Here is a 16,300-nt window from a genome sequence, read left to right on the forward strand (position 1 = left end):
AATAAATGTGTAAAATCAGGTGTAAGGCCGCTTTCTTACTCAAACTCTTTAAAATTTTAATTGTTTCTTGAAAGTAACAATGTTGGAAAAATCAGTTTAGAAAATAATATTTGTGTAATAGGCCTAATTTGTCCGGGGCCTTAAATAGACCCAACAAATGAAAAAACAAATAATTAAACAATCCAAGCCTAATTGACAAATAACAGCTCAAATTAAAAAAAAACCCTAAGCCCAACCTAAACAAGCCCACAACATTAAATTTTTTTCAAAAAAACTAAAACCCTAGCCGCCTCCACCTCGCCACGTCAGCGACTGCCACTGTTGACTTCACCACCTGCAAGAAAAGAGTAAAGAAAAAGGACAGAGGCCAAACACGCAACAGCGAAATAGTAGCCAAAACAGTGAATAAGACAGTGTAAAATTGGCTATAAAAAGCCACGAACAATGTAATTTTTAGACAGTGATTAATCAAAAAAAGAACAAAAAGTTTTTAAGAGGTAATTTTTTTATTTGATTTTTTTTTTACTTTTAAGTTTTTATTTTCCATTTATTTTACATGTGAAAAATAAAAATTAAAAAAAAAGGACTTACCTGAATCGTTCGGCATTCTTGTCGTTGCAAATCCTCTCTCTGGTATCAGAATTGATCTAAGAAGAGGGCAAAAGGTCCTTTTTTTTTAATTTTTTCGGGCTAGGAAAGTATTACCTTCAAAAAGTAGTCGAAAGGGAGTTTTTTGTTCCGGACACCGTGGACGGCGGCGCGGTGACCGGCGGTTGCCACGGTGGTCCCGCAACCGGAGCCTAGGTCGGACTTGAAGATTGAGAGAGAAAAGGGGAAAGCTTTTGAGAGTTTTTATTTTATTTTATTTTGGGGTATGAAATGATTTTTTTTAGAGAAATTTCACTTATATATGCTCTCAAAACGGCATCGTTTTGGGACTAGCCTCAGACGCCCAAAACGACGTCATTTTGAATGACCCAATCCGAGCCGACCCAAGATCCACTAGGATCTGCGTGTTTTTGGACTAAGGGGCTATTTGCGCCCTTAGTCATTCTGCTTTTAAGGCTAGTTTCAATGAGGTCCTATTCTATTTTCTTTTTTTTTTTGCCCTTTTAATTTTATTTCTGTTTCACTTCAGCCCATACTGGAACTGTGCGTTTTGGGGGACAGGGATATTTTCCCATTTGGTTCCCCATCTCACCCGCGTGTTTCAAATGAGTCCATTATTTTATTTTTCGATCCGAATTTTCCCCCCAAATTTTATTTAGATTTCAATTAAATCCTTTATTATTTAATTTCAGCCTTTTAAGGATTTTTTATTTTATTCTTTATTTCATTATTATTTGTTTACTTGTTTACTATTATTGCCTTGCCTTTTATTTGAAATCCATGTCATTTATATTTGTATTATTTATTATTCTTAGTTTTTTATATACTCTAAGTTAATATTATTTACATTTTTTACACACCTAAACTTAGTATTACCTAAATCTATTATATTTATTGACTTATTTGCCTATTATTCTTCTATCCTTTAATTATTTAAATTTAATATTATTTATAATTGTTTTATCAATTTATCTATTTATTCATCCTTTTTTAAACATTTAATTTTTTAATATTATGTATATCTATTTTACGTATTTACATATTTATTATTCTACATGTTATATATATATTAAAGTTTGTAAGGTTAATATTTTCTTTATAAATATTTGTTGATTCGTGTATTTTCTTGCTTCTAAAATTTACCTATTTATCCATTTGTTTATTATTTGTTTCCTTTTTATATACGGTTTCATTATTTCATCCATTTTTTTGAATATTTTTATGTTATGTTTGTTTGTTTTTATATCATGCATTTTCGTTTTATTGCTTAATTTAATTTATCAAGACTTATTTACTAATATTGTATTCATCTTTGTAATTACGTCATGGTTATTATAATATTTTATCGTATATTGTATATCATTTTAAATATCATTAATTTTCATCCAGTTTCATAAGAAAGGAAAATTTTAAAAAAATAGGCAATATTTCATATTTTGGAGATTCGAGAAATCGTACCCTAACTCAAGGGGTTTCGATTTTTATCGTTGAACCTAAATAACCGAATATTCCTTTAAAATTAAAATACAAGGCACTTAAAAAATAAAAGACAAGCTCATTCTTGATGATTCAAGGTATCGTGTCCTAACTTACGGGACGTGATATTTCACTACTTCGAGACGAGAAGGTCTTTAATGTACGCTTTAGTTTATTCAAACGATTTTTAAGTAAAAGAGCGTTAGTACGAAGGTGAATCTTATTTTTAAATTCTTTTCGATTTTTCAACTTTCGACATTAAGACATTAATTAATCAATTAGGTACCAATTTTGGGCGTCATGAGGGTGCTAATCCTTCCTCGTACGTAACTGACTCTCGAACCCATTTCCTGGATTTTCGTAGACGAAAACCGTTGTTTTAATAAATTAAATCTCTTATTAAAATGATCAAATAACGAGGTGACCCGATCACGCCTCATAAAAAAAAGTGATCGGTGGCGACTCCCATTTTCGTTTTCGTTTTCAAAAAAAAAGTCGTCTCTTTTCAAAAAATGGTTTCGACAGCTTGCAATTGAGCCATTGTGATATTTATAACAATAAACGTTAACCAAAATTATACATGTACTTTGTACAAGGTTGTTTAGGTTGATCCCAACTTTCTACTTAATGACTTTTTTTGCTATTCTCTAATGACGTAGTACTTTGAGCATGAGCTCAAAGTGTCACAAGTCAATTGCATAGAATGAATCTTTTTTTTTAATATAAGTAGGAAAATTAATTCTCTCTATAACCAGAATTATGCATTTTTCCCAAAAAAATAAAATTTATTCTATAAAATAGATTTCCACTATTTTTTAAAAGAATAGCGACGTAGAATAATGTGTGTAAAAATTAACACATAGTTTGTAACAGCCCAATTTTCAGTAGTGTCAGAACAGTGATTTGAGATCACTAAATTCGATGAAGAAGTTAGAAATATTTTTGAATTAGTGAATTTTGTGATTTAAAAGAAATTATTAGGTAAATTGGGTCGAAAACGAGGTATCGAGACCTCGATATTATAAACTGAGCCGTAAATATTTTTATAAATATTTACGGAGTGTCAATAGGATAATATTAAAGTTTCGTTAAGAAATTTTAATGTTTCGATAGTTAATTATGAAAAAGGATTAAATTGCAATAGGGATAAAAGTTTAATTATAGATTAAAGAAAAGTTAAAAGGACCAAATAGGCAATTATGCCTTTTTCCAAAGTTGAGGCGGCATAAGTATAAAAATCTGAGATTTTTATGTGTTAAAAAAAATATTATATTATAGTAATGATTATGTTTTTATATTATATTATTATTAATATATTATATTATATTATATATATACATAAAACAAAAGAAAGAATAGAAAAAAAAGAAAGAAAAGAAACAGAATAGAAGAGACGAAACAGAGAAAGAAACAGAGAGCAAAACGGGCAGAGAAGGAAGGAAAGAAAGAAAGAAAGAAAGAAAGAAAAAGAAAAAGGGAAATTTAAGGTTTTAAGGTTCCAAGCTCAATTGGTAAGTCAAATTAAGTCTTTTTCTTATAATTTTTGAGTTTTTGGAATCCTAGAGATAATACTACTTGATTTATGTTGATATTTTGAAAGTTAGTAGATTGTTAGACATGAGTTATGTTGAATTAATTGATGAACTAGAGGTTAAAATGATTGAATTTTAAGTTAGAAGTTAGTAAAAGATTGATTTGTAAAATAAAATATAAGTTTTGAATTGATAGGGCTTAAATTGGAAAAAATACCAATATTCATAAGTATATGTTAGAGTGTGATTTTGATATTGCCATAGAAGGGAAAAATGATCAGCATGTCATAAAACATAAGAAAATAGGATGAAGTTTAATTTACGAGCCTTGGGGCAAAAGTGCAAATATGTGAAAGTTTAGGGGTAAAAATATAATTTTGCAAAAGTTTGGGTCAAGGACTGTTTTAATAAATTTGAATATTAAATAAGTTAAATTTGCTATTATAGATCAAGAAGAACGAAATTCGGGAGTAGATCGGGGAAAAGAAAAAGTAAAGGACTAAATTGTAAAGTTTAGTCACATTTTGTATCAAGGTAAGTTTACAGTAAATAAATGCAATATTCTTTTATTTTACATTATTATTGTCAATTTCCAGCATTTATATATTTATGTTATGAAAATATTTAAAGTCGAATTTAAGGTGAAGTGACAGAGGAAAAGTGTTAGAAAGCTCCGGTTGAACCCTAGGAATGTTAGGATATTAGGGTTGACAGGACAGAACAGAAATGAGCCATGTAAGTCCATATTAGAAATATGGCTTTGGAGACAGGATTGAGCCATGTAAGTCCATATTATATATGGCATTGGAGACATGAATAATTCATGTAAGTCCATGTTAAAGACATGGCATTGGCAGGATATTGATAGACAGGAACGACCCTAGTATCCTTAGTATTCCGAGTGGTTCAACGGGTCAGGGTACGAGTTAAATTACAGTGAATTAACAGCAAAGGAAAAGTAGATTATATTTATGAAAACGGAAAGGTCAGGTAAGAAAGAAGGTAAGGGAATAAAGAAGAAGATAGAAATTGAGAAGTAAAGAAATTTATGATGTTAGATGATATTATGCATAATTATCCATTATGTTGAATGTTGTGATTTATTTGCTTGTAAGCTTACTAAGCCTAGTGCTTAATCTCTTTATTTTCTTCTTCTTATAGTACTTATCTAGCCACTCGGGGATCGAAGGAAACGTCGGAGGCCGATCACACTATCAAAGAAATAACTCGGTATAATTAGACGTTTTGTTTTGTGTATGGCATGTATAGAAACTTAGCTACTTTTGGTATAATATGAATAATGAGTGATGTGTAAGTAGTTGATGATGTATGGTTATTAAAATGATTAAGGATGAAGGTGTTTGTTGTTATGAAAGATTAGGTGATAAATTATGCATGGAAATCATAAAAGGATAAAATTTTGCAAAGAAACAGAATTCAGGCAGCACAGTGACGTGAATTTGAAAAATCACCCAAGATAGTATAAAATTAATTAGAGGGTGAATGATATATGGAATTAAAGCTTGTTGAGTCTATTTTCATGGAAAAATAACGGTGTAGGAAAAAGAAATTTATATTTTAAGATATGTGAATTTTAGTAAGATAGGGTCAGAACTGTTTTTGGAGTCCCCTAATCTGAGTTTAGAAAATAATTACAAATTGTAAAAAAATGGTTATGAGTTGAAATTTACATGCTTAGATTCCTTAATGAGTCTATTTTCTATAGAAACAAGTAAGAACTTCATATGAAAATCCTATAGCGAGAAAACTTATTTTTAGTGACTAGAGGTCAGGGCAGTCTGGTGGTGACACAGGGGAGACTTTAACTAATAAACTGTACTAATTTGCTGAACAAAAAAATTCTAAAAATTTTATGGTGAGTAGATATATGAGTCTAGTTTCAGGGAAAATTTACGGGATTAAATTTCGAGTTCTTTACCTCAAGTTATAATTAATTTAGTAACTGCTGCGCGACTAGACAGATTTGCTGCGAATAATGAAATAAATTTTCAAACCTAGTTTTTATGCTCCGAACTGGTAAGATAAGCCAAGTAATGCCTCGTGCTCGACTCCAGAAACGGTCTCGGGTAAGGGGTGTTACATAGTTCCTATTTATTGAGAATCAATTCAAGAGTTCTATTCGAATAAGGTCTACCTAAATAATAATATTTTAATTGAAAATACAACTGCTACCCTAAGTAGAAGTATAAGGGGCGATGACACACCCTATAAGATACTATTGTTTCTTGCCCGTTGTATGTAATAAGGCCTAATTAGACCTTTCATGTATTGGGCCAAACTATAAGTGTTATCTAGACTTTTATTCACTCTATTATTTATTTTTTGTTTTCTAAATTATTATTTATTTAATCAACTAATTTAATTAATTAAATTCACTAAATTAATTTCTTAGTTAAATTATTTTCTCAATACAATTATCATTTCATTAAAGTCATTGAAACTTTAGTTTATTAGAATCTATGAAGAAAATATATTTAAGTTTCTTATTCAACAAATTTGTGATAATTAATTGATTTATTTCTTACTTTGAACTTCAATTATTAATTACAATTAATGAAATAATAATTTGAAGAACCTAAATTAATTTCTAAGTCATCTTCTGTACTTACTGAGAAAACGCATTCAGTGCGGATAGTGTTATGTGCGATCTACTTTTTTTATTTCATCATTTTCATTCATTTCATATTATTGGTTCTACATGCAATTTGTTTCTACTTATCTCAAGCTAGCAGAGGAACCGATTTGATATATATACGTAAGGGGCTCAAATAATTTGTAATTAACTTCCAGCTCTTTCCCTGTTAATTACAACATTATTTAGTCATGATTGACCTCTCCCTTATTATATACTTTTACGAAAGTCACTCAATAAGTGTCCGTCTAATGACACTGTCAGAAGTGTGTTACCCTTGTAAAAATAAAGAATATCCTTAAATCTATTTGGAATAAATTTGTTCTCCCAATATTATCCTATTTTATATAATAGTAGTCACTACATCTTTACTATTAAATAATAATTAAATTATTTATACAATAAAACAAATGACCCGTGATCACATTACTTTCCATCTATATCATGTAATGTCGATAAAAAATTATCATTACACATTTTTAAGTGGAATGATACTACATCTTAATTTTTTTAATATTTAATTAATATAATCTTAATTGTGTAAATAAAATATTAGTCTAATTTAAAATAAAAAGTTAGCTCCTTTTTTCTTGGAAAAGATAATTATTTCCCATGCAAATGTAAGTGTAATTCTATTCTACTTATCAGAGGATATTGCAAGCTCTAATATGGATATGCCTGTGTATTTGCGTGCATGTATCATGTATGTATGTCAGTCAATTTTTTGAAAATTTTGGTTTCACATCACTTTTGATAATAACTACCAAATTCTTTCAAAAAACAACTGATGACCTATATAAATAAGTTGTCATAACTTGGTTCAATTGTTCGAACAAAAAGGAAAGGTTCAAGGTTCATCATAAATTTCTCTATAACACAATTTTTTTTGGTGCATTATTTTATTTTTTACAGTTTTTTTATTTATTTTAATCCTTAATATTTCTTTACTTTAACCTATACTATTTTTAAGTGGCCAAAATAAAAACAATTTAGAATTTGGGTGATCAAAATAAACGCGACCTAGAAGTTGGGTGCCCAAAATGAATGTGTAAAAAATTGTGGCATATATAATTAACCGTTGTTAAAGATTTAATATTTAGATTACTAAAATGAAAGCACCTTAAAAATTAAGTGACAAAATTACAATAATTTCATTTTAAATGACCAAAATGAAAACCGCTTAAAAGTAGGACGACTCAGATAGTTTATCTTTATTATAATTAGGCTTAATGACAAATTTGGCCACTAACGTTTACATGATTTGTCAAAATGGCCCTAATTGTATTTTTGAGTCTTTTTTTTCCATCAACATTTATTCTTTTTTTTCCAAATTGCTTTTTTTAATAGATTTGATAAAATTATCATTAAAAAAGTTAACGGGATAATGTGGAATTTCATATGTAGTATATTTTTAATGATATGTAATTTGTTACACCCAATAAAATAATTACATGTGGAAAATAATAAAATAAAAAATTCATGAAGTTAAAAAAATAACTCTTAATTTAAAGAAAATAAACGTAATTATCTAAAAAAGTTTCAAAATGAATGCACACATTCAATATTTTTGGTTTGATTTATTAAGTATCTTTTTGAAATCTCTCAGTAAACAAACGTATACATTCATTTTGAAACTTTTTTTAGATAATTACGTTTATTTTCTTTAAATTAAGAGTTATTTTTTTTAATTTTATGTATGTTTTATTTATTTTATTAATTTTCACATGTAATTGTCTTATTAGGTTACCTAAGTAATAAATTACATCTTAGTAAAAATATTCTACATCATCCCCGTTAATTTTTTTTTAACGATACTTTTATCAAATCTGTTAAAAAAACAGTTTGAAAAATAAAACAAAGGTTGATAACAAAAAAAAAGCTCAAAAATACAATTAGGGCCATTTTGACAAAAACATGTAGACGTTAGTGACCAAATTTGCCATTAAGCCTTATAATTAAGACAAAAAAACTAAATGTAGAGAAAACAAAACATAAAAAAGAGATGTAAAGATATCTAGCATCCAATATATTCAACCTTTTATTTGAATTTTATGACTCACATACAAAGAAAAGGCATAATGATTTATTTTGTCCTCTAATTTTATAAAAAGAATTAATTTTTTATTTATTTTTTCACCTCTTTTAGCTATTAAAACTTATACTATTTGTTAAATCATCCAAAAATGAATAGAAAAGTTAACATTTATTAAAATAACGTATATAGATTCCATGTCAACAGTTAATTAATTTTTTAAATTTTAAAAAATTCAAAAAATTATTTTAAAAATATAAAAATATTTTGTTATATTTTTTTAATTTTTAAAAATTTATTAATTGCTAATGTGGTGCACATATTTGATAATCAATTCAAGTTCAATAGCTAAAAAAGATAAAAATTAAAAGAGCTAAAAATTGGAAGGAAAAAGAATTCCAATTGCCAAGGATTATAAAACGACCGGTCCACCAAGTCTCATCTCCTGATGAAATTCGGTTTAATTTGATCCAAAACATGCTAACTAGGCTCCCTTTTCTTTTTGAACCATTCCTTATGTTTCAGGCAATCATTTCATGTAGCGTCCTTTTGATGTTCCTTGCCTGCCGTTCCCCATTCATTGTTTTATAGCTTTCTTTCGAGCATTCTGCTTAGGATATGTAATGAATGTTTGCTTTTGTTTCATTGGAAACAAACTATAATCTTACAAGAATAAATATAGAACCCACTATATTATTAATATACAGCCCATTCATTACAAACTTTTCCTATTGAAGAAAACGGCAGGTAGCAATTCCAAAAAAAAAAAAAAAAAGGCTTACATCAACTAATAAAAAATTAAGGATACTTACACCTACTGCTACAAGGATAGGTTGAGATTGCAGATACTAGAAAAGTTCAATACAGCTATGGTTTCCACAGCACGTTGTTCAACTCCAGCACCAAACTACTCAGAGGTTACTCATTGTATCCATATTACGAACAAGCAGGAGATGGCCCCAGATCCATCATTGCATCCATTTGTGGTGGAGTTACTCTTTTTCGAACAAGCATTTCCACAGTGGGGCATGTTCTCTTCCGCCCGCCCCTTGGCTTTGAGCAGAACTGCTCATCAGTCTCCAGGAAATTGCCCTGCACAAGAAACAGTTCAAAAACCATAAAACTTTGTCTAACATGAAAAATAGCAACAACACAAGACAAAAACCTACAATAGAATTGAGCCATTGATAACAAATAACTTACAGGAGTATAAACGTGGCACCCTGATTTCTCATGGTTGTCTCTAACATGCTTGTATGAAAATCTCATACCACAACCAAAGAAACTACATGCAAAAGGCTTGAGTTCTTCATGCACAGCCTTGATATGCTGGCGAAGATTTGATTTCTGTAAAAGAATATTTCAACATGTCAGTGAAAAAGAAAAATGTAATTGATCAAAAAATGATTGTAGTATGAATACTCGATTAGTCCAAAAATTTCACATTCAACTTCTTATGTGTAAATTAATCCAAGGTTCATAATATCTTACAGTTGAAAATGTATGAAGACAACCCTCAAAATCACACTTAATTCTCTCTGATTCAACCCCTCCTGGTTCATGTGATCGGAGGTGCCTCTTGATGTTCTTTTTCAGCTGCTTTGCTCCACATATTTGACAGTTAATATATGCATGACTCGATTGCACATGAGCCTTAAGGCATTGCTCGTTAGTAAAATACTTCATGCAACCTGGTTCAGAACAGAAGGCTTCCAGTGAATCCAGCTTAACTGTAACAATTAAGGCATTCATCAGATAACATGTTGACTACTACAATTTAATCAAAGAGCGCAAGCCTGTTTTCTTTTTCTTTTTTAAATATAAGGAATATAAGATTAAAATGAATTAAGATATTATATTATGAATGCCACTCAGTTTTAGAAACATGGAATAAGACACTTTGCTACTATTTTGAAAACTGTAAACGAAAAGAAACTTGCCATGAGAATCCTCATGTTTTTTAAGCTTTGACGCAAATTCGAACACCTTTCCACATCCTACTTCTTGGCAGACATATTGCTTCTGACTTCCAGCATCCAAGTCAGATGACTCTTCATCATGAAACTCTTTTATATGCCTTTTCATATTGCCTTGAAATGCAAATTCTCTATTGCAATTCTCAATCAGACACTTAAAGAGTTTTCCTTGGTGCTGAAGAAGGTGGCGATTCAAGTGGTCTTTCCTCCTGTAGCTAGCATGACAATCTTCAACCGAACAAACAAATGGCCTCTGTAACAAAAGAAAGATTATTAGAATTACAAGTACATAACAACCAATATTGATGCATGCATGCACATTAACAAGTCTTCAAACCTCAAAAGTATACCACACCGCGTGATTGAGGCTCACTTGATGGAGCTTCTCAGGAGGTCTCCCAACCTGATACTGGTCCATTCAAGTTACAACAATGTAGCCTCTCGCATTTTGGAGTTCTTTTTGTGGGATCCAATGCTTCACGCTATAACATCCATTGGTTACATTATAAAATGAAGTGACTCCTGCAAAAAAGTATGTCATAAATCATAAGTGGTAATCTATGTTACACAGGCTCTTCATTTTCACTATTGCAACCTTGTCTTGCATAGCTGAAAGTATGATCCTCCAAAAATATAAATAAACTTAAAACAATTGAGCTTATCTATATCAAAAATGGATACACTCAAACAGGTAAGAGAGGTGGTAGTAAGATACAAGACATCAGGATACAGAGATAGGTTGTTTAGTCACTTATCATATGATTGTTTAAAATTGCTATAAAATTAAGGCAAATAAAACAAATACCAAAATCATGTTTAACCGTGAAGTTGGTTTATGAGTAAGCCAAATCTTCAAAAACTATCATTCTCCCATATATCTAAATATGGCAGATAGCAAAGTATCAACTAAGATTAAGTTAACAAGGTATTAGTTATTGGGCAATCAAAAGGATTATTTAAAAAAAAATTTGACCGTGAAACTAATTACAAGTTAAAAAGACCTCAAGCGAGTGGCTTTGCAAGTGTTGCTTCAAATAAGCAGGCTTCTTGAAAGAAGCACCGCACTCTTCACATGTATTTGAAGATGAAGCTCCCTCTTCTTCCTTTCCCCTTTTGTTTACTTCGTCCTGAACCAAACCCACAGTTCAAAACAAAAATAAATCTTCAGACTTAAAGCCAATTTGAATTGAAAAGGGAAAAGAAAGAAGAAGCCATTGGCAGGTACCGTATGATGAGTGAGAATGTGGGAGTTGATGAGAGACTTCTTAGATCTGCAGATTCCACAAAATTCGCAGTAATAACGCCTTATGTCTTTGAAGATGGCTCCTCCTACTTTTTTTTCTTCTTCCATTTTTAATGGATTTTCGCGGAGACTGGTTGTTAAGGACAGCAAACAGGCGAGCCGCTCTGGAAACCCTACGCTGGAGACACAAGATATTCATATATACCCTAATTACCCAAGTATTTGCCTTGGAAGGTAATGTTTTAATAGACAGGATTGGCCCATCCAATTTTGTTGAAAATAATGAATTTCTTAATGCTTTTGTTTTTAATTAAAAGTACTTAATATATAATTTAATATTTGAACCATAATTTTTTGGAATTAGTAATATTTCCGTGCGGATTAATCTTATAAAAATTTAACAATATTTGTAATTGTTCAATAAAATTGCATTAATACTAAATTTTGTACTACAATTTAAATGTAAAATATAAAATATAAAATAAAATATTCATTTATAGTTATTTTTAATTAACATGATATTCACGTGTACTAAATAAAATGGATTAATAAAATAAATATAATGAAAAATAAAAAAAAGTAAATAATAGAATAAAATAATATGCTAATTAAGATTCAAAAGTATGGATGGTTTTTCGGAAAAGAAGTATAAATAGTTTTATAAATAGAAAACTCTTGAAAAATGAAAATAGATTGGTGAACTAAGATTAAAGCTATGTAATGTTTAAAAAAGTAAAAAAAATTCAAGATTCAAAATATTTAGTATAAACATTTTTATTAAAACAAAAAAATTTAAGGAAAAAAATAGAAAAGTTTAAAAAACACAAAAAAATGTACAAAAGTAATTCAAATTACAAATTTTATAAAATACTTAAGAATAAAAAAATTTAATTCAAAATGTACACTAGATTGAGAATCATGTGGTTTATATAAAGTATATTATAGTATAAGTATTATGAATTTCTTTAATACTCTAAATCCATTTTTAAATTTGCCTATATGCTTTAGATAAATTGAGATTCTTTTTCACAACAATGTATGGCATCCCGAATGGTTTGAGACGAAGACTACTATGGGAGAGATTAAGTTGTGCTGCTCATCAGTCAACGATAGTATGGATCATACTTGGAGATTTTAATGCTTTATTACACGAGAATGAGACACAGGGTGGTTCCGGAAGTTGAGCTGCAAGCTTTTAAGAATTTTGTGTTTAATAATAACCTGAAGGATCTTGGTTTCACAGGACCCAAATTTACAAGGAGTGGAAGGTCCCCTATGAACGTCTTGACAAAGTATAACGTAATTTGGCTTGGGAACTACTGGAGCCTATGTTAATAATGTACCATCTGCCAAGAATAAAGCCAAATCATAGACCTCTGTTACTGAAGACTCTAAATCATAGCAGAGACACTAAAGTTAAACCATTTTACTACTTCTCCGGATGGCTTTCACATATTGGTTTTAATGAGCAAGTTAAGGCAAATTGAGACAATAACAAAGCTTTGTCAAACACGATAAAGAACTTCGCAGCTGCTGTGACAGTGGAACTCAAAAGTGTTTGGGAGCATTCGGTTCAAGAAACAGAAGTTGACAGCGAAACTTCAGAGTGTATAAGCAGCACTCAAGAGGCATCACTCTTGTAAGCTAGAAAAGGTGGATCGAGACTTGAATATTGAGTTGGAGACTGTTCTTGATCAAGGAGAGTTATTGTGGTGACAAAGATCTCGGATGGACTGGAATGGAAAAGATGGCTGTAATACTAGATTCTTCCATAGTAAAGCTCTTTGTAGAAGACGGAAGGACCAAATTAGAGCTCTTTTCTTGGAAAATACATTATGGTGCTTCGACGGAAATAAGTTGGAAGTTAAAGCAATGAGCTACTATTATGGAGTTTTCCCTTTGCATACTATGTATCTGAATCTAACCCCTGGTTAGTATTAGGCCTTAAATGTTGATATGACAATGGAAGGGATCAAAAAAGCTCTCTTTGACATGTGACCTCTTAAAGCCTAGTGGAAAATGGATTCCATGCTCAGTTCTATCAGAAATAATGAGATGTGGTTGGGCAATCAGTTTGCAGCTTGATACCGGGAGTTTTTAGTGGTGGTAAACTAAATCCTTTCTTTTACCGGACACTATTTGTTCTTATTCCCAATAAGGCTAATTCAAAGTCTATTTTAAAATTTTGCCCCACCAATTTATGCACAGTGCCATAGAAAATCTTGACTAAGGAAATTGTGAATAGGTTAAAATTGATCTTACCTAATATTGTAGCCAGTGGCGGAGTCAGAAAATTATTTTGAAGGGGCCAAAATTAAATTGTATATTTTTGTGATAGTAAAAATGCAATTTCACTATTTTAATAGTCTATATCTTTATAATTTTTAAAGGACTAAATCAATTTTTTATCTTTTAAAGGGCAATGTGCAATTTTACCATTACTAATTTAAAATTTTATAAATTATAAAAGGTTTAAATGAAAAATGTTTCATTTTAGGGGCCGTTACCTCTTAGCTCTGCCACTAATTGTAGCTCCTAACCAAGTCAATTTTGTAGTCAGACGAAGCATATGTGATAATGTAATTATTACATTGGAAATGATTATGAGCTTTATATGGTAGAAAAGGTTGGATGAAAATCAAAGTTTACTTGGAAAAGGATTATGATTGAATGTGTTAGGACTTTATGAGTGATGCATTCAAAGATGTAGGGTTGCACTTATAACAATTCATTTTTTAATAGTGTTGGAAAGAGTGTTTTTGGGACCACAATTTCGACGAAAGAATCCCTAGAAATATTTAATTAATATTTATGAGTTCAATATAGTATAATAGTGAATTAAGATTTAATAGATTTTATTAACTGGTTAGTTAGTCAAGGTACAAGTGGTGTGTATCAAAAGTCAAGTGGTTTTGAAAAATGAGATATCGGGACATTGTTTCTGAAAACCAATGCCCTAAATATTTTTATTAAATATTTAATGAGCTGTTATATAGGTGGATTGAAGTTTGGTCCAAAAATTTTGATGATTTGATAGTTAATTAAGGAAAAAGAACTAAATTATAAAGATTATAAAAGTTAATCGATATTTATTTTTTTGTGTTAAAAGGCTAAATTAATTAATGTTAAGGGTTTTATGTAGCAAAATTACCCTTTTATTTGATAGTGGTCGGTTGTTATATGTTTTAGTTGTAGCAAAATTACCCTTTTATTTGATAGTGGTCGGTTGTTATATGTTTTAGTTGAACTTTATAACTAAAATTTTATTTAGATTTTAATATTAAAGTTAATAAAATAAAGGTTAATACATAAAAATGAAGTCATCATCTTCATTTTGAGTCTTCTCACCGAAACAAAAACACAAAACCACCATTTTTGAAGTTTAAAGATCCGTCCAAGCTTGTGTCTTTGCATGTTAGTCCTCTGTAAGTCCATTTTTCATAAATTTTATGTTTTTGAGATCGTTGTAGTTTAATCTAATTAACCCATACTTTTGCTTTCAAAACTGTTAAAGTTTTAAAACGTTTTCATCGATAAAAATTGAAGGTTTTGTTGTTTAAGGGTATGTTTGTGAGCTTAATTAGGAATAGAGACTAATTTGTTAAGTAAATTTTGTTAGTTTTGTGTATAAAGACTAAATTGTAATAATGTAAAATTGTTCATGAAATTTATGTTTTTAGAGGGCTGTACAATGATGAAATTTTAATTGGATTAAAAATCAAATCTTGAATTTGAAAGATATAATAGTTTCGATTTTAGGGGGTAAATTGAATAAAATGTAAAACTTTAGGGAAATTGTGCAAAATGAATAAAAGATATTATATTCATGAATTTGGATGTTTAAAGTGATAAAAGCTGATAATATGAATGAATTATTATATAGATCAAGGAGTGAATCGTACGGAGAAAAAATTGGGAAAAGGAAAAATTATAGAATAGTCACTACAAATCAACTTGTTATCCGAATACATTAGGTAAGTACATAGTGTATTGAAATGTATATATATTGTTGTTGTTGAATTTCGAATATATATGTTCTTAATATTATGAATTGGAATTGAAATGTTATAAACTAATGTTAAGGTGAGTAAGGATTTAATTGAGAAATGTTAAATACTGGTGAAACATGATTCATATGGATTAGGAATAAATGTGACTTGTTTACAACATGTGTACTGAGAACATGGAAGTGTCCCTAATTATAATATTACGAATCTTGTTTAAATGCCCGTTTGAACATAGTAAACAATTAAGATATGATTGATGATGGTCACTAAACTACCTATAATTACGACAAAGGTAAGCGCACCTATTGAACAATTGTATAGCTATGGTGAGTAGGGAATATCGTATCCACGATGACTAAAAGTACTAGTAATTACTGTTTTTCTATTATTTAGCCGATAAATTAGAGTTTTTTTTAATCTAAATTTACTAATCTAAATTGACTAAGAACGCAATAGAGAATGAAATAGGAAAATAATATAAGATAACCAATGAGAAAGACAATACCTAGGAAAGAATCCACCTAGACTTCACCTATTATTCTGAATTTGAATTAAACGATTTATTCACTTCTAGCTTGATCTGTAGAAACCCCTAAATTATGTTAATATCTATTTCGAAAGTAAGAACAACTGACTCTAGGTTGATTAATTGAAATCTCTTTCTAATTAAAACCCTTATTGTCACACAAACTCGATCTATGGATTCCCCTATTAGATTTGACTCTATTCCGGTAGATTTATGTCGTCCTATTTCTAGGGTTGAATGCAACTC

At 29.7% G+C, this 16,300-nt stretch overlaps 1 protein-coding gene across 5 annotated transcripts; it reads right to left on the reverse strand.

Annotated features, from left to right (window-relative positions):
- Positions 1-8,979: 8,979 nt before the first annotated feature.
- On the reverse strand, positions 8,980-11,767 carry LOC107957493 (transcription factor IIIA). 5 transcript variants are annotated; one of them, XM_016893003.2, is made up of 6 exons: positions 11,504-11,767; positions 11,280-11,405; positions 10,243-10,531; positions 9,794-10,032; positions 9,506-9,649; positions 8,980-9,394 (listed from the first exon to the last, which is right to left on the reverse strand). In XM_016893003.2, the coding sequence occupies exons 1-6, from the start codon at positions 11,627-11,629 to the stop codon at positions 9,239-9,241; spliced, it is 1,080 nt and encodes a 359-aa protein (XP_016748492.1). In that variant the 5' UTR covers positions 11,630-11,767; the 3' UTR covers positions 8,980-9,238. The 5 variants fall into 5 exon arrangements, with proteins under 5 accessions (XP_016748492.1, XP_016748493.1, XP_040968143.1 ...); XM_016893004.2 differs by having other exon boundaries at positions 9,794-9,993; positions 11,504-11,736; XM_041112209.1 differs by lacking the exon at positions 11,504-11,767 and adding an exon at positions 10,634-10,800 and having other exon boundaries at positions 11,280-11,406.
- Between the last annotated feature and the right edge of the window lie 4,533 nt (positions 11,768-16,300).

Source organism: Gossypium hirsutum, chromosome A05 (genome assembly GCF_007990345.1).
Source record: "Gossypium hirsutum isolate 1008001.06 chromosome A05, Gossypium_hirsutum_v2.1, whole genome shotgun sequence".
Taxonomy (NCBI): domain Eukaryota; kingdom Viridiplantae; phylum Streptophyta; class Magnoliopsida; order Malvales; family Malvaceae; genus Gossypium; species Gossypium hirsutum.